General features: G+C 53.8%; 7 protein-coding genes across 7 annotated transcripts; 4 read left to right on the top strand and 3 right to left on the bottom strand.

Annotated features, from left to right (window-relative positions):
• Positions 1-1,452: 1,452 nt before the first annotated feature.
• TRIREDRAFT_78773 (uncharacterized protein) lies at positions 1,453-3,938 on the bottom strand (the record flags this gene model as incomplete). Its single annotated transcript, XM_006965963.1, has 3 exons — positions 3,298-3,938; positions 1,612-3,199; positions 1,453-1,552 (listed from the first exon to the last, which is right to left on the bottom strand). The coding sequence occupies exons 1-3, from the start codon at positions 3,719-3,721 to the stop codon at positions 1,453-1,455; spliced, it is 2,112 nt and encodes a 703-aa protein (XP_006966025.1). The 5' UTR covers positions 3,722-3,938.
• Positions 3,939-6,195: 2,257 nt separating this feature from the next.
• Positions 6,196-6,765, top strand: TRIREDRAFT_108261 (uncharacterized protein; the record flags this gene model as incomplete). Its single annotated transcript, XM_006966095.1, has 2 exons — positions 6,196-6,274; positions 6,365-6,765. 2 exons carry the CDS (start codon positions 6,196-6,198, stop codon positions 6,763-6,765), a joined length of 480 nt encoding a protein of 159 aa, XP_006966157.1.
• A 1,565-nt stretch (positions 6,766-8,330) lies between these two features.
• On the top strand, positions 8,331-10,251 carry TRIREDRAFT_122301 (O-acetylhomoserine sulfhydrylase; the record flags this gene model as incomplete). The annotated part of the gene is made up of 7 exons (XM_006966094.1): positions 8,331-8,380; positions 8,584-8,638; positions 8,738-8,821; positions 8,910-9,269; positions 9,356-9,954; positions 10,029-10,092; positions 10,159-10,251. The coding sequence occupies 7 exons, from the start codon at positions 8,331-8,333 to the stop codon at positions 10,249-10,251; spliced, it is 1,305 nt and encodes a 434-aa protein (XP_006966156.1).
• A 1,276-nt stretch (positions 10,252-11,527) lies between these two features.
• Positions 11,528-13,596, top strand: TRIREDRAFT_63125 (uncharacterized protein; the record flags this gene model as incomplete). Its single annotated transcript, XM_006966093.1, has 2 exons — positions 11,528-11,660; positions 11,834-13,596. The coding sequence occupies 2 exons, from the start codon at positions 11,528-11,530 to the stop codon at positions 13,594-13,596; spliced, it is 1,896 nt and encodes a 631-aa protein (XP_006966155.1).
• A 280-nt stretch (positions 13,597-13,876) lies between these two features.
• TRIREDRAFT_78768 (uncharacterized protein) lies at positions 13,877-14,840 on the top strand. Its single transcript, XM_006966092.1, has 3 exons — positions 13,877-14,331; positions 14,430-14,522; positions 14,618-14,840. The coding sequence occupies exons 1-3, from the start codon at positions 13,917-13,919 to the stop codon at positions 14,773-14,775; spliced, it is 666 nt and encodes a 221-aa protein (XP_006966154.1). The 5' UTR covers positions 13,877-13,916; the 3' UTR covers positions 14,776-14,840.
• A 136-nt stretch (positions 14,841-14,976) lies between these two features.
• Positions 14,977-16,446, bottom strand: TRIREDRAFT_122299 (uncharacterized protein). Its single transcript, XM_006965962.1, has 3 exons — positions 16,161-16,446; positions 15,237-16,078; positions 14,977-15,168 (listed from the first exon to the last, which is right to left on the bottom strand). Exons 1-3 carry the CDS (start codon positions 16,256-16,258, stop codon positions 15,122-15,124), a joined length of 987 nt encoding a protein of 328 aa, XP_006966024.1. The 5' UTR covers positions 16,259-16,446; the 3' UTR covers positions 14,977-15,121.
• Positions 16,447-18,155: 1,709 nt separating this feature from the next.
• TRIREDRAFT_78765 (uncharacterized protein) lies at positions 18,156-19,804 on the bottom strand. Its single transcript, XM_006965961.1, has 3 exons — positions 19,324-19,804; positions 18,553-19,225; positions 18,156-18,462 (listed from the first exon to the last, which is right to left on the bottom strand). Exons 1-3 carry the CDS (start codon positions 19,544-19,546, stop codon positions 18,408-18,410), a joined length of 951 nt encoding a protein of 316 aa, XP_006966023.1. The 5' UTR covers positions 19,547-19,804; the 3' UTR covers positions 18,156-18,407.
• Between the last annotated feature and the right edge of the window lie 898 nt (positions 19,805-20,702).

The following is a 20,702-nucleotide window of genomic DNA, read 5'->3' as shown; positions in this document are numbered from 1 at the left end:
CTACTAAAAATATAACTATATACACTAAAATTATATATATTATTTTTAATTATTATAAAAATATATAATTTCCAGTATATAGCTTTATATAAAAAGTGCTTTGTTATATTATACTATGTATATTTTAAATCTCTTGCATAATCCCTAGAGATTTTAAAGCATAATTACAAGAAGCGTCTATAAATAACCTCGACAATTCAGTTATCCTAAACAAGTCGAATACTGTCAAGCTCTAATCGCGCGTTGCAACATGCGCATAGCTCAAGGCGCTCATGCTGTGCCTTAACAATTCGTTCCTAACTACCTTCAAGGGTCTCTTAGCAATATCTTAACACATCCAGTACATTGAAAACATGTCTCCTAGACTACCTAGTTAGCCCAATCAACTAAATCTCTACTAGTACGGCCAATTTCAGACTCTATCTCTTGATCTGGGGTGCTATTGGCAAGTTGCAATGCCAAAGATCAAATTGCGAACGTGCAAACCATGCAAACGTGCGAACGTGCGAGATCCGACCCGACTCGTCGGAACCAGCCGCGCAATCGCAGCCGCAAATCAACGCCACGCTATTCCTGGCAGTTGAAGCACACTTGCCATGCGAAGTGTTTCCATCTCAGATGTGAAAATTAGGGGAACCCTCTTAGAGATGAATTAGGATTGAATGCGTCAAATAGCTGACTACCCTGTCTCTAAATAAGGATTTACGCAATAGCATACACAGCTTAGGCTAGGACTGATCTTTTATATATGTATCTGTCAGGCCTTAACGTCACTATTGATTGTATGCCACTGCGTATCTTGTGCAGTGTAAACATTTGCTACAAGTGCTCTTGGGGTAAGTACTGGATATCCTAAACAATGGACGGACTGTGTGCGACACTACAAGTGACAAGCAATGTCATTGCAAGCTTCTGTCCAGAGGTCAATTTGTTTCCGTGGCTTGCACTCCTGATACGATAATAATACTAAGACAAGGTGTAGTAAATTTACCCAAGCAGTTCAAAAAATATCTCAATTAAATTTATTTTATCCCAAGTCTTATAGTTGTAAATAAGATTCTTTATTTTTCTCTAACTTAAAACAATACATTAAAATATATAATATATAGGTTAGCTAATATCTTAGATATAAAAGATACTACATCCTGAAGATGTCTTTCCTGCTATATTATCACTAGTCTATCAGTGCCAACTCTTCTGCAGTGCAATTCCATTGGTCTTTTTGTTGCTCTAGTCTTTGCCGCAAAGTATCAAATATAACACTCACACAAACAACCCGAAGCAAAAAAGACGAGTCTGCCTTTTATTTGCTGCAAATACATAGCCACCTCATCTTTCTTACCACAACACGGCTGAGACAAGACCAGGTGTCCAAACACATTACTATAATAAAAAAATTTATCGCTCGATAACAACAGCATGCCAACTCATTTACATCTTATAGTCTAATTCTTACAGCTTGGCAGGACCAACTTCAGCGTTGATCTCCTCGTACATCTTGTCAATCTGGGCGCGGAAGGCCTTGGCGGCTTGAGGCCGCTTCAGCTTGAGACTATTGTTACAAGTTAGCAATGGTTCCATGTATGTGAAGGCGTTCCAATTTGCACTTACGTGGGCGTGAGCAGTTCGTTGTCAATGGTAAAGGGATCAACGTCGAGGTAGACGTTGCGCACGCGCTCAAAGCTGTTGAACTTGTGCTTCTGCGCAATCTTGTTGAGCACATTGAGGAACTCTTGCTTCACCTTGGGGTGGTTGGCTGCCGCCTTGAGGGCCGGGATATCCGCAGCGGTGATCGTCTCGCCCAGGACTTTGCTGGCGAACGGGGGGAAGTTCTCCAAGTCGACTCCAAAGATGCCGACGAGGGTGGACTCCTTAGGTTCGCCATGGACAAAGGCCATGGCAATCAGGTTGGTATTGCCCAAGTAGACGTTCTCGATGCGCTCGGGAGAGATGTATTCGCCCTGGGACAGCTTGAGGACGTTCTTCTTGCGATCGATGATCTTGAGGCGGCCCATCTTGTCAATCTCGGCAATGTCACCTGTGTGGAACCACCCATCAGGCTCAATGGCCTTCTTGGTCTCCTCCTCGTTCTTGTAGTACTCGCGGAAAATGCATGGGCCTCGCATGAGAAGCTCGCCGCGAGGGTTGGGCTTGTCGTCGACTGAGTACTCAAACTCGGGGACGGACTCCAAGCAGACCTCGACACAGCCAGTTGGGGGCCCAATGTTGCCCAGACTAAAGTCTCCGGGAAGCTGAACGGTTCCTACAGCATATGTCTCGGTCATACCAAAGCCCTGGTAGAAGTTGTTGCCAAAAGCAGCGCGGAGGAAGTCCTGCACATCGGGATCGAGCTGCGCACTGCCGCTGATCATGGTGTGGGCTCGATCCAAGCCGACGGCGGCCCTGACCTTGGGCGTCCAGATGCGGTCGTAGAGGAAGTGCTTGTTGTGTGCCTTTCCAGGTGGCAGGCGCATGCTGGCCTTCTTGGTGGCAATGACCTGCCGAGACAGCGCTCCCTTGGTGCCCTCGGCTTCAACGGTGGCGGTTCGGATCGCAGAGTTGAAGCGGTTGAACAGCCGGGGGACGGAAATGAAGCCTGTCGGCTTGAGGATCTTCATGTCGTCGACCAGGCCCAGGATGTCTCCGCGGAAGAAGCCGATGCTGGCGCCTTCAGATAGGGCAACCTGATCAACCATTCTGCCGTAGATGTGGGCAAGAGGCAGGTAGGAGATGTGAATATCCTTTTCGGTCACCGCGCCCTGGAGGCGACTGGACGAGATGGCCGAAACGGCATTGCCATGCGTGATGACAACTCCCTTGGGCGCTCCAGTGGTTCCCGATGTGTAGTTGATGGTGCAGACATCATCCCAGCCGGCGGGGCGCATGGGGCGGCCCGACTTGGCACCAATCTCCTCCACCTGCTTGAGAGAGTAGATCTTGATGCCGTGCTGGGAAGCAATGTCGTTCAAGACGGCGGCTTTCGTCAGGCCCTTTTGCTCGCCCTGCTCCAGTTCGTCGAGCGAGACGATCAACTTGAGGCCCGGAATTCGGGGGGCCATCTTCAGGAGGGTCGGGATATGCGGCAAAGAGCACACAACGCAGGCAAGTTCGGCGTGGTTGATGATGTACTCGGACGTGTCGGGGCCGAGAGTATCATAGAGAGATACGGTGAAGAGGGCTTGCGATGCGAGAGCAAGATCTAGACATCAGACAATCAGGAGTGTGTCAGTGGGCGGTCTGCAAGTCGTGCAAAGGGAGCAAAGGGGCGCGACGCAACGCGCAGGTGGGTAGCCCTACCGGTGATTTGCCATTCCGCGCGGTTCTGCGACCAGAGGCCGACGGGATACTTGTCCAAGGTGTGGCCGATGCTGTGATGGATCTCGACGAGGCCGGCTCCTAGATTCTTGCGGCGCTCGGCCACCTCGGCGTACGTCTCCCACTCATACGTCTCCTGCCATGACTGCGTGCTCGCGTTCCAGTGCCGGGTGCCGAGGCAGCGCTTGCCGGGGCGCTTCTTGACGGCGGCCTCGAAAACGTCGTGGATGGACTGGATCTCGGGGTTGAACGTCGTCAGGAGCTTGCCGTCACCGATCTTGTGATGGCGGTAGACGGCGGTGCGGCCGGGGCGTTCTGAGCCAGGGATGGGGACGCCGTGAGGGGCCCCGGGCGCGGGCGGCGTCGACAGGCTCTTGATGTACGCAGCCATGTCCTTGGTCGCCATCTTGTGCAGGAGGGGGGTGGTGAGCTGGTGATTGACCGCGTGTTATGGTGGTTTTGCACTGCTGGGTGGAGGACGGAGCCAGCAAAACGCTTGTGACCGCGAGAACCGGCTGGGAAGAACAGGCGATGCGTAAGCCTGGATTATAAGACGATGAGATGATTGCGAGACGACGCAGAGCCACAATGCGGAGATGAGAGCTGCAAAGAAACAAAGGAAGAAAGCCGTAAAGAAAGAGAAGAAAAAAAGGGAAGGGAAAGATGAAACCTGGCGATGATGCCGCGAGGAAATGTGGAGGTTCAAGCATTGGCATGGGCGATTTGGAAGGGACGGCCGAGGTTCGCGGGGCCTCGGCAGCCCCAGATTTCGATCAATTGGTTGATGCGCCGAGCAAAAAGCAGGCCGCCCATTGGTCATGCATCTACGGACGTACCAGGTACTCGCGCCGCGCCAGGCTCTGCACCATGGGGGGGGATGATGCCCTAACGCTGCTAGCGGCCAGCCACTGAAGTGCGTCCCACCCGCAGAGATACAGCGGGCGAGTTGCTGTAAAAGGCGGCCTGGGTGCTCCATGGGAAGGGCCTTGAGCGCTGCGGTCGTTGGCGTGGTACATGTACATCCCGCAAGTCCGCCTGCGGCTGGCGTTCAAGGTTCTTACAGGTGGCCGGTGAACCGCAGCCCGTCAGCATCTGCCCGTCAATGGGGATGATGATTGATGAAGTGGAGGAGAGATGAGCTCGATCTACTGGTGTTAGATGACAGTTGGAAGTTGATGAGCATATTAATCAGAACTATATAACCTCGCACGGCCATGCGGTAGCTGAAGTGGTTCCCATATGTGGGATTGCTGGCTTCTCTACAGTCGTTGAAAGGATTGAATCCAAGAGAAGCATCTTGCACTTGACAATCCACGTTGCGGGCTGATACTGTAGGTAAGTGTCTACGGCTACAGTGGCTACATGTATGTAGGTACATAAGAAAACAAACCGAGGCGCTGAAACACCATCACAAGGGATCAATGCGAGTAATACAAACCTAAGGTACATACCTACATGTACATACCTACCTGTCAGGATTCATGACGACCAGTGCTTCAACGAGAGCATACTTGTTGCTTAAGCGCCTTTTCCAGCACTGCACGTAAGCACTTGTAACACCATACTTTTGTACGAAAGCGCACAAAACTCCGTGGCACAAGACAAGACGTGAAAAGTCCGGCCTCCCGTCGTGACGTCGGCTGTTTCGGGGAATATCAACCACTCAGTGGCGATGCTTGTGTTCCGACTCAGGCGAGCCGGCTGCCATCGCTTTCCGTTGACCGACTTCCGTCCGTGTCTCATTGAAAGCTGCTTGCTCTCTTGCACCAGCCGCAACGCCCAAGAACAAGCTCGTACATGTACTTTTATGGCCATGGTCATGGCCAGTGAAAGTCGCTGGATCCGGTGATGCATCTGGGGTACTGTAGAATAACACCGTCTGCTGCTTGGCTTGATACTACTAGTACTACTACGTCTGAATCCGCTCAATGCATGGCGGTGGGCCTCGGCCCAGGGGGGACGCTCTCGCTGCTTTTCATCTTGTGGCTGTTGCGCGACCAATCAAGAGGCGGTTGTTGCGGATGGCATCTCGCCGTGGCATGTGACACTGGGCTGAGATGGACGGATGAAGTGAGTAGGTGCTCTTTTGTTGGTGGTCACGGAGCTGAAAGGTGTCCTTTCCTCAGCCATCAGTGGCTACTACACGGGACGTGGACCAGCACTAGGTAGGTATGAACTTCTTAGCGGTACCTCATCTTGTTCGATATAGTGGCTTCTCCGCATCTTTGCTTCCCCCGCGTTGTCCCCCAGATTCAAAGAGCCGAGGCCATCGTCAACTGCTTATGCATTAGGTAAGCGGGTCTTGTTGAGTGAGACGAGACAAAATGAGGGAATGGAATAAATCACAATCAAGCAATGGGTTTTCATACGTGAGCTCCTACAGCTGGGCATGCTTCAAACCTTTGATACCATGTCGCAACGCATACAGAGTACGAGAGAGCATGGTGTGAACCGAGCAGCTCTACTGCAACTACAGGTAACATCGACGCAGGCTCATTATTATGTACCGTTCCAAGGCTTCTTCTCCACTACTACATGTACGAAAACACCACGATGGAGCCTCGAGATGCTGAGTCGAGCGAAAGAGTCTCGCATCTCCAAAGACGAAACTCCTTCATACATCCCTTATCGACGCGCCATGCCGTCAGTCGACTGTCAACACGCCATTAACGAGCCCTTCTTCCCGTCTCCCTTTCCCCTGTTTTCTATATGTCTCAGACATGCAGATGCAGTGTAGACTACCTTATTATTCCTCGTACGACTTTGTAGACTCGGCCCAGAGAAAGAATGAAACTCCACGTCAACTTTCTCCTTGACACGTCCCGTCCTCTCTCTCGTGACTTCTCCGCACTTTCTTCTTCTTCGCGCAACGTCTTGGCCATGTCACGGATGCTCATCCTCTGCTTTCGGGCCATTCAGGGCCTCATGGCTGCTGCCAGCATCGCCCTGGCAGCATATGGTAAGGCCCTCAACATGCACTGACTGGCACTTCCAAAGCGCCCACCCTTTGAGCTGTCGTCCCCCTCGACTGACACACGAACGATTGCAGTCATCAACTGGCATCTCAGGGGCTCCCACCTGTCAACGCCGCCCTCCATCGGCTTCCTCCTCTTCTGCCCCATCTTCGCCCTCTCCTCCCTTTTATACCTCGAATTGGCGCCACGCTTCGCCCCGAAAGCCACCCATCCGACAGCATCGCTATGCATCGAAATCGCCAACTGCATCTTTTACTTTGCCGGCTTCATTGCCGTGGCCGTCTGTCTGGGCGACTTGGCCTTCTGTGACGGCTCCGTGTGCATGGCAGGTCGTGGCGCGGCCGTCCTGGCAGCGGCGCAGTTCGGCTTGTGGATGGGCTCGGCCATTTTCGCAGCGAGGAATCTGTTTGTTAGGGGCGGGCGGCGGACGAAGTGGCCGAGTTCGAGGCGAGGCGTCCGAGATCTGGAGCTGTGAACGTGAGGCTGGAATACCTGTCGAGGTTAGCAGGGGGATGAAAGGCCAGCAACTATCACGTTGGAATTGCGAACACAAGGGCTCTTGCGAAACTGTGGCTTTGACTGGTGAGACGGTTTAATGGCAATCCAAGTGTGGTAATTCGCAAGCCTCGTCAAGTAAGGGACTTGGTATGATGATGGGCGAAGATTTGATTCACTGTTGATGGATGCACACTGTCTCATGGCTCAATGACCACTATGTAGCATCCTCAATGTGAACGAGTGTCAGATCTGGTCATCATACATGCGGGCAGATCCAGGGACCTGTCATCGTACATGCAAATATCCAATCACGAACAGAAATGGTTCATGTACGCAATAATAGTGTCAAGGTAGCCTTCGCTCACGCAACCGCAAGGCTGCAAATGTGCTTGATTCGATGTTACCTACATACATGTACATACTGCAGCTCTCTCCACACCCGTCACTTGCAGCCAGTTTCCCCAGCCGCGCTCCGGTTTGGGTCCGCCGAGTGGTTTATAGCGGTTCTCGATTATTTTCCTGTTTGGCTGAAAGAGGCAATCGGGGCTATTTCTGTGCAATTCTCGATCGTCGTGGGCCATTGGCTGAAAGGGGGAGCAAAGAGGATTTACATCTTCCTGGTTTTTGGCTCACTTGGTCACTGGAGACGACTGTTGCTCTACCCTTGCTGTTGCCGAGACAAGGAATTGCCATTACAACTATGAGAGCGTCTGTATGAGAAGACGATTATTTCTGCTGTTTTCAACATACTTACTTGAACAGCATACTCTGGCTTGGTGCAACAATTTGAGGTAACCCTTGAACGCAGCTTCATGTTACTACAGTATTTACTCGTCTTTCCCATACCAAGCCATCCGAAGTCACCACAAAGAGCTCCAGCGAAATCGGCCAGACAAACAAAATCAAGCGTAATGAGGGGTCAGACGCGGTTAGGATTCCCATCACCTACAACTTATGATTACCCCTCCAAACTACATACATACAAGCAGCCATTCAGAAAAGAACGCTCCCAAATGACGCGAGAACTGGGCGATGGCGTGCTCGACAGACTATCAAGGGGGGGGGTTAGGAAGCGAACTCAACCCCACCCTTGGACGTGGGAGGCTCTCAACTCACCCAGACAAAAAGGGAATCTTTCAGCTATCCCGCTACTTTATGACTGTATTTTATGTTATATTTTGGCAGATTGCTGGAGACTAGGCAGTAGGACTCGGCAGTAGATCTCCCCAACATCATGTAGCGTCAGCAATGTGGCTGGTCCAGGACCTGGCTGGACCCCTAAGGTACCTTACCTGGCCGTCAATCGGCAGACACACTGAATGTCACAGACGAGTTGCGCCGACTTTTTTGTTAGCCTGAAAGCATGATATATAAATAACAGAGTCGACCCGCGGTTCCCTCGTGTTTTGCTTGAACCGAGTTCCTGTCTCTTTTTTCCTTTATTCTCGGTTCAATCTCTGTCCTTGTCTCTCCCCGTCAGCTTCTTATCGAGCTATCTTCTTCTTCGTGTTTTTCTATATCCAATTCTTACAACTTGCAAATATGGCGGACAAGCTCAGCACCAACTTTGAGACTCTTCAGCTTCACGCGGGGTAAGTTTTGGACGTCAATTTCTCACTACAACTCGGTTCACAGGAGCGCGGGGGGCAATCGGCAATTGCTGCTTCGTCTTACAAGCTTCTGAGTTCCTGTGTCTCTTCTGAGATGACGCACAAAAGGGCATCAATTGCAAGAGACAAGGTCATTGACAGCCAACAACATGAAGTTGCTAATCTCTTTGATTTCCATCTTCTAGACACACTCCCGACAAGGCAACCAACGCCCGAGCTGTTCCCATCTACGCCACTACTGTAAGATTGAAATTAACATGAACCTACTATCCCGCAGCACAGCTGCGTCAACTCCTCCGCGAAGCAACAGGAATACTAATCAAGTTTCCGCCTTCACAGAGCTTCGCCTTCAACGACTCTGCCCACGGCGCCAGACTCTTTGGCCTCAAGGAAGAGGGCAACATCTACAGCCGTATCGGCAACGTGAGTAAACCAAACACCATACACCAGTTCTATTACCTGCCAAACTATCGACCATAAAGCTCATCTGATAACCATCCCCCCTTTATAGCCCACCGTCGATGTCTTCGAGAAGCGGATAGCTGCCCTGGAAGGCGGCGTCGCCGCGCTGGCCACCTCGTCCGGCCAGGGCGCCCAGTTCCTCGCCATCACAGCCCTCGCCGAGGCCGGCGACAACATCGTCTCCACGTCGAACCTCTACGGCGGCACCTACAACCAGTTCAAGGTGACGTTCAAGCGCTTCGGCATCACCACCAAGTTTGTCAACGGCGACAAGGCCGAGGACATTGCCGCCGCCATCGACGACAGGACCAAGGCCGTCTACGTCGAGAGCATCGGCAACCCGCGGTACAACGTGCCCGACCTCGAGGCCATTGCCAAGGTTGCCCACGACAAGGGCGTTCCCCTCGTTGTAAGTTGACGCATCTTGATACCTCGTGCAGCAACAGCAGCAGCAGCAGCATCAATCCCAGAGACTGACATTCGATAATCCAAAAGGTCGACAACACCTTTGGTGCCGGCGGCTACTTTGTCCGCCCCATCGACCACGGCGCCGACATCGTTGTCCACTCGGCCACCAAATGGATCGGCGGCCACGGAACGACCATCGGCGGCGTCATTGTCGACTCGGGCAAGTTTGACTGGGGCAAGAACGGCAAGCGGTTCCCCCAGTTCATCGAGCCGGCCGAGGGCTACCACGGGCTCAAGTTCTGGGAGACGTTTGGCCCCGTCTCCTTCATCGTCCGCGCCCGCGTCGAGCTCCTGCGCGACATTGGCGCCACCCTCAACCCCTTTGCCGCCCAGCAGCTCATCCTGGGCGTCGAGACGCTGAGCCTCCGCGCGGAGCGGCACGCGCAGAACGCGCTCGCCCTGGCGAGGCACTTGGAGAAGAGCCCCCATGTGTCCTGGGTCTCGTACCCGGGCCTGGAGAGCCACCCTTACCATGAGACGGCCAAGAAGTACCTCAAGAGGGGCTTTGGCGGCGTCCTGAGCTTCGGCGTTAAGGGCGGCGGCTCTGCGGGCAGCAAGGTCGTCGATGGCTTCAAGATCATCACCAACCTTGCCAATGTTGGCGATTCCAAGACTCTGGCCATTCAGTGAGTTGTTGAACCGAGCCCTTGCCCCCCTGATGATGATGAGCAGAGGAGAAATGCTGACAGCGATACTATAGCCCCTGGACGACCACTCACGAGCAGCTGAGCGAGGACGAGAGAATCAGCTCCGGTGTCACCGAGGTAGGCGATCACGGCATGCTTTGTTCTTTGTTTGAAAGTATTGTCTGCTGACCTGGGCTCGTCCAGGACCTTATCCGAATCTCTGTCGGTACCGAGCACATTGACGACATCATTGCCGACTTTGAGCAGTCATTCAAGGCCGCTGGTCTCGCCAATTAAGGACGGGGACTTGGGTTGCCTCTTTGTGTAAGTGATGAGGCGGCGACGAAACAGACAGATCCGCAACCTTTTCTTGCGATCAGGGGTTCGGCTGCATAGCGTACGATGGCCCGCATCTTGGCTGGCGCTGCGGAGGAGAGAGAGCAATGATACCTTGGAGACAAAGAGAAAGACAGGAGGCGGCGCCGTTCCGGGAGCAGAAACACACTGCGCTCTGCTCATGTCCATACTTTGTGTGTGAATACGTATATATGCCCTGATGGGCATGTCTACACCATGCATTTAGCGGAGGTCTGTCCTGCATCAGGCGGCTTGCCGAGCGGCAGAGCGATTCCCGAATTGATTGAATATAGAAAGCTTCAAAGTAACCCTTTCTTTTACCCCCAGCATATCCTGCATATGCCATCATCCTTCCGCATAGAATCCGTCTTGTGGCACCTCATCGTCATCATGCTTCAACTTTTAAGCACCGGGCAAACCACTATGCATATATGTAAGCCCTTGAACCAACTGCCACCACAAGCCACAAGCTACCGACATTCTTACATCCATGTAAATCACTCATACATCCAAATCCCCCCCAATTCCCAGAGAGTGACAATCCATCAAAAGTATGTTTTCCTCTCTCTTTTCCTTTCCCAAGTGTTTTCCAATTGGTCCGGTAATTGTCGGTCTCTACCGGTGTGTAAATTTCCCTCACAAAAGCTTTCTTGTAAGCATGAGGCCTCCCTTCACAAAGCAAGCCGCTTGCCCGATCGAGTGCACATATATCCAGTCGTATAGAATCAATACAGTGATATTCTACCCTAACAACCTCTCGCCTTCTTCTTCTTCTTCTTCTTCACACTTGACTGAACATTTTTGCCTCTGAAATTGTTAGGATCATGAGTTACACCCTTGCGAGTGACGATGCTTCGGGCACGGGGATGCGTCAAGTCGATGATGACACGGAGGCTACCATGCATACTGGCGAAGAGGTGGACGAACGTCTCTTTGCTGACGAGGACGAAGCACTGGAGCCTCCGGATGTCTTTACAACGATCCATCGGTGAGTTCCGGTTCGAAAGAAACACTCCTCCCCAGTCCAAGCAAATCAGAAACATTGTGTATTCTCTTTCTCCTTTCGCCATTCTTTGTCTCCAATGGTCTCTTCTGCTTGAGCCGGCTTTACCGTCATCTGTAAAAGGGGTGCGCTGATTGTCCAGTATGAAAGTGCAGTGTGAGAGCTCTTGTCATCGCCAGCATTGGTAAGTTACATGTAGTCTCATCTAACGATATGAGGTTGCAACAACTCACAAGGGCCACAGAGGATCCATATACGTTGGAACAGCTAACGAGCCCTCGAATCAACACGCTCGTCGTCCGTCCTTTGGTCGACAGGCTATATGACCCCGACGACATGTCCATAGGTTTGCTCGCCTGAACCCCCCTCTCTGCTTCGTGCCATATCATCGCAACCTCCTTGTGTGCGCTCTGTCGAACGGTGCCAATGTCAGCCTCTTGTGATTTTGTGTCTCTATACCGAAGCTCGGAGCGCGTTTCCACGAGGCTCAAACACATGGCTCACATGAACGAGGTCTAGTATACTGCCTCCTCGCAAACCGCCTCCAGTTCCTCAGAGAGCAAACCGCCGCCAAGCACCAAAGCGTGAGCCGCGCCCGGGCTACCCTCTGCGAAATCGTCGCCACCAAGATCCTGCGCAAGTTGCACGAGCACAACCACCCCGACAAGGCGGGCGCCGCCGGCCTGCTGCGGCTGGCCAACGCCCTTGTGCAGGGCTTCGACCCCTTCTCGGGAGCCCCCGAAGACGTCGCCCTGGCCGGCAGGTACACGCATTGGCCGGTGCAGCGGCGCGGCGGCAACGAGAGGAAGCTCACGGCGCTGGAGCTGGCCATTCTCTCGGAGAGCAAGGCTCTCATGAGCTCGCCGGCGTGTCTGCGCGTCGTCAACGCCGTGTACGAGGGCCAGGTGGTATACACGCCCATCTCCTTCGTGGACATCCTGCCTGACCATTACAAGCACCATCCCGTGTCGCTGTATGACCCTCGCAAGGCGCCGCTGCTGAACCACTATCGCCTGATTGTGCCCAGGTGGAGGAACTTGCTCGAGTCGATGCAGTTCATGGTGCTTCTGGGGCTGTACGTCTTGACAATGGTGAACCGAGGCAACTCAAGGCCTCTGAAGCTGTATGAAAGCCTGTTCGTCGTATACACGCTGGGCTGGATGCTGGACGAGTTTGCCGCCATCATCGAGCATGGCTGGGCGGTCCACTCCCAAAAGACGTGGTCCTTCTTGGACGTGACCTTCACCATCATCTTCTGCGCCTATCTCTTTGCGCGACTGTATGACGTCTGGGTTCCCGTTGCTCAGGGCACAACAGGCGGCACAGGCTCCGCGGGGCTGCATATATTGTGCGTTGCGGCACCGGTACTGCTCACGCGTGTCGCCTTCAGTCTGATGCCGGACAACATCGTCTTCATCTCGCTGCACGCCATGATGAAGGACTTTCTGGTGTTGACGTTCCTCACCCTGTGGTGCGTGGGAGGCTTCTTCCTGGCACTGCAGTGGCTCCTGACGGCAGGGCAAGGACCGGAGCCCGAGTGGTACACGGTTGCGAAATGGCTCCTTTGGATCTGGTTTGGGCTGGACGGCACCGGCATCCAGGAGAGCGTGCAGTTCCATGTCGTCCTTGGCCCAGCCCTCATCGTGGCCTTTGCGTTCCTGGGCAACACGCTGTTCCTGACGATTCTGGTCGCCGTGCTGACCAACACCTTTTCGCGCATCGTGGCCGCCGAAGCCGCCGAGATTCAGTTCCGCCGAGCGGTGCTCACGTTTGAGTGCGTGAGGAGCGATGCCATCTTTGCCTATCCGCCCCCGTCCAACGTATTGGCGCTCTTCTTCATGCTGCCCCTGAAGCTCCTCGTCTCGGCACGCAGCTTTCACAGCGTCCATGTCGCCATCGTCCGGGTGCTCAACTTTCCCGTGCTCTTGCTCATCAGCTTGTATGAGCGCAACTTATTCAAAACTGGCGAGTCAAAACGAGGGGTCAAGTCGAATCAGTTGCTCCGGTGGCGCTTCACTGGCTTCAACCCGCATGGTGATATTGAAGCTGTCTTTGAGGCAGATCCACCGCCGGTTGCAGTGGACGAGGCTGGCGAGCTGGATGGACTGAGTGAGCTTGGGTTTACGGATGATGGCGTATCCAGATCCTCGAGGGAGATGCCAAGGCCTGTGGTGTTTAGGCTGAGCAATTCGAGGAGCAGGGATGAGACGCTGACGATGCTGGGCAGAGGGAGCCCCGGAGCGGAGGGGATTGTAGCATCTCAGGGAACCGAAGACTCATGACAGCTCAATCCCATCCTTCAGACTCCAATCAGAGAAGTATAAATCATCTAGGTAGAGAATGAATGATATAGCACGTTGGACATGGAGATTCCAGGTTGATGTCAGTGACGGTACTTTATTGTGGCGCCCAGCTCACAGCTTCTCAGCAAAAAGCAGCACTAAGCCACATACATCATCCGCCATCAGCCACATCCACCGACCTCACCACCATAGCTGTAAATCACCACCAGCCCATCCTCACAACCTCCCGCAATCGTCCCCATCCGAACCACCACAACACTCAGAGGCTCAAAGCCCGCCCGTCCGCCCGCCCGCCAGCCATGAACCTGCTCCTCCTCCTCCTAACGGCGACCCTCGCCGCCGCCCAGACGCACCTCACCCTCAGCATCTCCCTCCCGCCGAAGCCAAACCCGTTCCTCCTCCCATCCAGCACCCACGCCACGCTCTCCAGCCTGCACAAGCGCCTCAGCGCCCCCTTATCCGCCGTCAACACCTTCGACTTCCACAACGTCTCGGCCGACTCGTACCTCCTCGACGTGCACTGCCCGACGGACAACTTCCTCCCGCTGCGCGTCGACGTCGGCGCCGGCGGCGAGGTCAAGGCGTGGGAGACGTATCGCGGCAACGAGTGGGGGAACAAAGGCGAGGAGGTGCCCGTCCGGAGCGAGGGCGCGACCAGGAGCCTTGCCGTCAAGGCGGCGGGGCCCAAGATTTTCTTCATGGAGAGGGCCAAGTGTGAGTTTCCTTTCCTTCCTGCAAGCTGTTGTAGTATATCTATCACTAGGTAGTTTGACAATGTGCGTGGGGTGACTAACTTTGGTGGTGAATAATAGTTTCGGTGTTGAGCATCTTCAAGAATCCCATGATTCTGATGGGTCTGGTTACGATGGGCATTGTCTTTGGCATGCCCTACTTGATGGAAAACAGTAAGTCTCATTTTCTATAACACCCCTCTGTCCTTTCTTGCTCTACGAGTAATCTACGTCTTCTGTGTGTGGTAGAATGACTGACATCATGGCAGTGGACCCCGAGCTGCGCGCCGAATTCGAAGAGCGTCAAAAGGAGAGCCCCATGAACGCCATCATGGCAAACGCCCAGGGCGGCCAGAATCCCCTTGGCAACTTTGACATGGCCGCGTACCTGGCTGGCTCGGGCAAGAAGGAGGGTGTGAAGAGGTGAGACGGTGATTCGGCAGGGACCTTGTATTGGGAAAAGAGGGCGATGGGATGGGAAGAGATTGTGGCAGCCATGTTCATGAGTCAATTTTCCTGGCTTAGCAATGCAGATGGGAAAGCCTTACGGCTCCTTCATATTGTGTATCATCAGCTTCGTGTGATTGGCATTTACTCCGCAACGCCGTCCTCCTAATTATATTCAAACAACGACGAAATCAAGTCTTTGTCTTCGAAAGCGCACTGAGAACCAGTCCATCAATCAGTCAGATTACCACCCCGCACAGCTCTTTCACTCTAGCCACGCATCATCGCAATGCATAACGACAAACATGCAGCTTGGTAGACACTGCTTAAAAGTCGCCGCCATCGAAGTCTCCACCATCGTCAAAGCCGTCCTCTATTTCAGTATCCGTTAGTATTGACTCAATGCCTGATCAATTCGGTTGTGCGGGGGGGTTAACGTACGGTAGCCCTCCTGATATCCTTGGTCCTCAAAGTGGTCAATGGCATCATCCACCAACAGACCACCCACGACACCAGCGCCGAGACCAAGCGCAGCGCCTCCCGCAAGGCCCAGCCCTGCCCCTCCCAGACCGCTGCTCTTCTTTGGGACCTGTTGCTGGTAATAGGCAGGCTGGCCATATCCCTGTGCCGGAGCTCCGTATCCGGGAGCATACCCGCCACCGTAGGCACCGGGCGCGCCTCCGTATCCGGGGCTCGGGTTCCCGTATCCCGGGGCACCGTATCCCTGATTTGGAGGCGGTCCATAGCCCGAGTAGCCACCCGCGCCAGGCGCACCGGGGAAGCCTCCGGGCGAGGCACCGTGAGAGCCGCCGTGGGAGCCACCAGCGAGCTTGCCTGCGAGCTTGCCCAGGAGACCCCCACCCCTTTGCTGTTGTTGCTGCTGCTGCTGCTGGGGCTGGGGCGTTCCGTACGGGCTGCTCTGTGGGGGAGGATACGGGCTGGTGCTCTGCTGGCGGTACGAGTCGGCGGCGCCTCCGCTGTATCCGTATCCGGGAGGCTGCTGAGAGCTGCTGCCGCGGGCTCGGGCTCGGGCGTCTTCTTCGGCCTGCATCTGGGCGGCCAGACGGGCGTCCTCCTCCTCCTGGGCCTGCCGTGACGATGAGCCGGCAAAGTCGCTGCTGTGGTGGTCGCCGTAGGGGTTCTTCTTGGTATCGGAGACGTGGGGGGCGTTGTGGCCGTCGTAGCCTGGCGGGGGTTCGGAGGGCGGCGCTTCGTTGTCAGGGTAGACGGGGCTGGTGGGCTTGTCCCATTGGGACTTTTTTGTGTAGATGTTTACGTAGAACCTGTCATTGAGGAGACGTGAGTGATCGTTGCGTCGAGGGGGGGGGGGAGATGGCATCTTGGTTTTGAATCGAGCCGACGTACCATTCTTTGTATTGCTCGTTCCAGCGGGCGACCCAGCCGGCAGGAACCTCGGGCGCTTTGGGCGGCGGAGGCCCTGAAGGAGGTGCGTAGTCGGCCATGAGATAATGATGGTGTGCACTGTAGGTGATTGAGTCGTTTGATTCTGTAGAGAGGTTGAGAAGAGAGGGAGAGGCAGAGGCAGAGGAGGGGGAAGTTGGCGTTGGGTAGTTGTCAGAGGAGGAGGGGTGGTGTTATTAGCGTATGACGACCCTTGCTAACACAACAGCCCAGATGGCGAAATGGTATGTACAGAGACGATGGCTTGCTGTTACCGACCACGGCTTGAATCAAATTGACAAACAATGACAATAATCCAGCTCTAGACGTCTCCTACACACTCAGCTCCCGCTTATATATATCCGCAACCATGCGTGATGCTCGCCAAGGCTTGCACCTCGTCAATCCCCAGAGGGTCCCGTCAATGCAAATCCCCTAAACGGGATCCGCTGTAGCAGTGGCCAGAGGCTCATGGAAGCCCGCTACAGGTGGGAAATGCGAGGCGCAGCGGACCACGTACGAAGTGCATGCACGAATTCCACGGGACTGCATGCATGGATTTGGCGTGCCGGCGATCCGGTTGAGGGAGCTCAGGGCAATGGAATACTGCTGGAATTACATGGACATATACCTCATACAAACAAGACGGTGACAGAGCCTCGACCCTAGATGCTTCCATGACCTCCAGCATCCAACTGTACAGGCTCAGCCACACAAGGTCTGTTCTGCACTGCCACAAATCAAATCACAAATCATCCACCATCGCCACCTTTGTGGCTCAAGCGCTGTTGCGATTCACCAATAACTCCTCCAAGGCGCCACCAACAAGCGACCAATTCAAATCAGTTTGCCCTACATCAACGAGAGGTTCGGATCTCTCTTCAGCTCCGAGACTCCCTTACGTAAGGCCCGACTACAATGTAATAGACACTTACCACTGATTAAGCAGCATTTTTTGCCCCATGCCTGATGTTGTCGTCAAAGCCAAGTCTGATACAACATCCTGCTAGTACTATACCCCTTTGTCTGCCCTCGACTTACATACTCTGAGATCTTGTTTGCGCTCCAGATACTCAGCCTTAAAGCTTCCCTCTACCAAATTCATACCAGTCTTGAAGCAAGCATATTTTGTTTTCAGACTAAACGGAATCGATTCTCAGGGCTTCATCGCAGCCTCCAGCGTACCAAAATCTGAGAGTAACCTCCACATCGCCAAATTCTTCCATATAAACGAGTCATCATGATACTTACTCAATTTAGCAAGCAAATCCAGAAAAACAAACATAGTCTTCCTTCACACAAAACCTCACCAACCAAGCTACTATCACAAACCATCCCAGTGACTAATCCACAACACCCGTTTTGAGCCAAGGAGCCTCTTCCATCTCACACATCCAGAAAGCTGCCAAAACAAGAAAAAATCCGGGGCCCCTCCAACGATCCACGAACCCACAAACCAGCCTCGCCCATCCCTTCACCCGAAATGTCCACCCCCAGCTTTTCACATGCCGCAAATCAAACAACAAAGTCGATTCTAAAAACCCCACAATAAGAACCATTTCAAAGAGCCGAGGCATGTAGTAATACAGTCTCATCTTTCTCTTCATCCTGGATCCGTATGGAGACAATATCCCCGGGCTACTGCTAGAGGTCAAACTCGGTGCTTCCCTCCGGCGTCCGACCGCGTCTCCGTCGACCGAGCCGGTTGGACGATGTTATCCCATGAAACGCAAAAGGGAAAATTACCTACCTGGGTAATATGTGGGCTTGCCTCGGCTTCAGTCACGGATGAGTACAAGTAGGTAAGACAAAGGAATGCATAGTCCCCTTCTTGGCAGACGGCATGTGAAAGAAGCATTGAACAATGGACATCATGTTGCAGGAATGGCCATGCGTGTCATTCACCTCCACTCAGCAGATATCCCTCTAGAGTAGATCTATAATAAGAAAAAGCGGTGCATACAATAGCAACACACGCGTGTACATCTTGATAAAAAAGTCTTCCAGGAGAAAAGGCTTGATGGTCTCCTCGTTGAGGAAGATTGGAATAGAAAGAGAAAGAAAGAAAACCGGTCAGAGACTCGAGAAACGCAGTCTCGAGCTCCGCCGTTGGCAATTATTCCCACCGCCGTCATTTCATCGTTCGCGCGTAAATTAGAACCCAATTTTTGAACCGTCATGCCAAATCATGAGCCCTGACCCAAACGCCGTCTAATGCTTAGCCGTGACCTTGTCGCCGGTCAATTTCTCCACGTAAGTTTTAGCCCTGTAGAAACATACATTGTTAGCAAAGCTATATCGTAATGGTGATCTTCGGCCAGGATGGGGTAAGAATGGCAGGTGGGGGAAAACGCACATATCGCCAACAGCAACCATGCAAATCGTCTGCCAAACGCCGAGACCAATTCGAGGAGTAACACCCCGGTAAAGACCCTTGATACCATTGTTCGAGTAAATGTAGCGGAAAGTGTTGCCGACCGTCATCTTCTTGGGTCGGTTGGGGTCGTCCTTCTTGCTCTGCATCTCGACGCGGATGACCTCAATGGGCTGGTTCCAGGCACTGAGACCACCGCCGAGAGCGCTGGCGAGGACCTTTTCTCCGGCGGAGAGCTTGTCGCTCTTCTCCTTGCCCGTGGCCGAGCGGATCCAGCCCTCGGCCAGGCGGCTGAGGCCGAAGCGGGAGCCCCAGTTGGTCATCTGCCGGATGGCGACGGCGTTGACACCCTTGTTGATGCCGCGGATGCCCTCCTTGCGGTAAATGCCCATGAAGGTCTGGAAGGTAGACGGGGGCTTGACACCGGCGGCGGCCAGCTTGTGCTGGGTGATTTCGACCGTCTTCATGCAGGTACAGAAGCCCATGGTGGCATAGGCCTGGGCGACACCGCCGGTGATGCCGCCAAGAATGCCACCGCCAAACTCAGAAGCACCCATGTAGCGAGCGTAGTACTCGGCTTCGGAGGCGACGAAGAGCAGCACCGCGCCCTTGGTGGAAGCCTCGATCCAGGCCCAGGGAATGAGACCTTGGTAGACTGTCGAGCAAGAACACCAAGAAAACAATGATTAGCCGAGTTCAGCGCTCCAATGGGGCAATCTGCACACCCCAGATGAAGTTGTCGGGTTGACTTACAGCCGAGAACGCCTCCTCGACCCCAGATGCGGGCCAGAGCCGTCGAGAAGCCGTCGCCACGGTTGGCAGCCATGGTGGTCTTGACGACCTCGAGGGGCTGGCCCAGGGTGGTGACCTCGAACATGTTGAGACCGGCGCCGAGCAGCAAGTTGGAGAACTTGATGGGCTTCTTCTCAAGCTTGTTGCCCGCGACGGGGGCTTCGATAGCGGCGGCGGCGACCATGGCTTCTGGAAGTTGTGCTATAGGGGGCCCTGACCAAGGGAATAGGGTGCTTCTTCGCAAGGCGTGTGGAAAGGAGGGGAGAGTGAGGTTGGAAAGTTGTTGAAGAGAGAGGAGAGAGAGAGAGAGAGAGAGAGAGAAGGAGGGAGGAAAAGGGGGGGTTCAGTCGAGGGCGTTGGCCAGAGCAACCTGTACTTGTACTATTACTCGTACTCGCTGCCTTAGAGGAGCGACGGATTGCGCGCGATAAGGCTTAGCTCGCTGACTAAGATGCAGCTTGTTGAACGGGATCGGAGGGGATGCGACCAGGTTTTGAAGCAAGGCAGAGCAAGGCACAGCGGGCAGATAAGCGGTCCTCGGAACGACAGCAAGGGAGGTCAGCACGGGGTCTCCCAAGTTGGGGAGGGGGACAGGAACCGGGCCGAGGACTGGGTTGGGCTGGGGGCTTGCGAGGCTGCCATCCGTGATTGTCCGAGCAGCCCCTTGTGAACTGTGCCGGAATTGACCATTTACACGTGCAATTTTGGGGAGGAGTTGGAAGACGACGAGAGAGAGAGAGAGAGGAAGCGTGTCGGCTGTGGTCTACTGGATCTACAGGTCTGCCTGCAACAGAATACCTATCTGGGGGGGCATCTGGAGGTGAATACATAGCATCACTCACCAACAAAAGATGAGACTTGGCGATAACAGTACATTAGCAACAGCATCCCTTTCCCTGGCGACCGTGCCTCAACCCATCCATCCCATCCTACGAGTATATCTTTAGCTTCCCACCCTCCTACACGTTTTCGTGTGTCTCAGCCAGCCCATGCAGCATTCACATGTGCTTACCTCAAGGTAGGTGGTAGTAGCTGTACGTCCCAAGTCCGAAATTCGTATCACCAGACACTTCCCGAGTACGACGAGCCCGTATGAACAATTATTCACTCACGGCGTCTCGCTACCTGCCCAGGACATGCCAATAGACTCGGCAGCTTTGAAAGATAAAAATACAAGAAATCTCTTCCTCATCCCTCGAAAAAGCATCGACATACATAGTATTCCTCTCATATTACAGAGTCCCCAAGAAGTGGCCTCTGCTGCCCCCCCCCACCGTCCATCGCAACTGTGGGGGCTGGCCCGCGTGGCGCTCATATTATCCGCTTGCACCGTTTCGGAT

Source organism: Trichoderma reesei (genome assembly GCF_000167675.1).
Source record: "Trichoderma reesei QM6a unplaced genomic scaffold TRIREscaffold_11, whole genome shotgun sequence".
Taxonomy (NCBI): Eukaryota; Fungi; Ascomycota; class Sordariomycetes; order Hypocreales; family Hypocreaceae; genus Trichoderma; species Trichoderma reesei.
Note: the sequence above shows the minus strand (reverse complement) of the source record. Positions and strands in the feature narration are given on the sequence as shown.

What these genes read in the sequence shown, in the direction of transcription:
- TRIREDRAFT_78768 (XM_006966092.1), top strand. Translation starts at nt 13,917, where the DNA reads ATGAACCTGCTCCTCCTCCTCCTAACGGCGACCCTCGCCGCCGCCCAG. An exon ending in CTTCATGGAGAGGGCCAAGT is followed by an intron (nt 14,332 to 14,429) that starts GTGAGTTTCCTT and finishes GGTGAATAATAG; the next exon opens with TTTCGGTGTTGAGCATCTTC. An exon ending in GCCCTACTTGATGGAAAACA is followed by an intron (nt 14,523 to 14,617) that starts GTAAGTCTCATT and finishes ACATCATGGCAG; the next exon opens with TGGACCCCGAGCTGCGCGCC.
- TRIREDRAFT_122299 (XM_006965962.1), bottom strand. Translation starts at nt 16,258, where the DNA reads ATGGCCGACTACGCACCTCCTTCAGGGCCTCCGCCGCCCAAAGCGCCC. An exon ending in AACGAGCAATACAAAGAATG is followed by an intron (nt 16,079 to 16,160) that starts GTACGTCGGCTC and finishes CCTCAATGACAG; the next exon opens with GTTCTACGTAAACATCTACA. An exon ending in AGGATATCAGGAGGGCTACC is followed by an intron (nt 15,169 to 15,236) that starts GTACGTTAACCC and finishes ATACTGAAATAG; the next exon opens with AGGACGGCTTTGACGATGGT.
- TRIREDRAFT_78765 (XM_006965961.1), bottom strand. Translation starts at nt 19,546, where the DNA reads ATGGTCGCCGCCGCCGCTATCGAAGCCCCCGTCGCGGGCAACAAGCTT. An exon ending in TCGAGGAGGCGTTCTCGGCT is followed by an intron (nt 19,226 to 19,323) that starts GTAAGTCAACCC and finishes CTTGCTCGACAG; the next exon opens with TCTACCAAGGTCTCATTCCC. An exon ending in ATGGTTGCTGTTGGCGATAT is followed by an intron (nt 18,463 to 18,552) that starts GTGCGTTTTCCC and finishes ATGTTTCTACAG; the next exon opens with GGCTAAAACTTACGTGGAGA.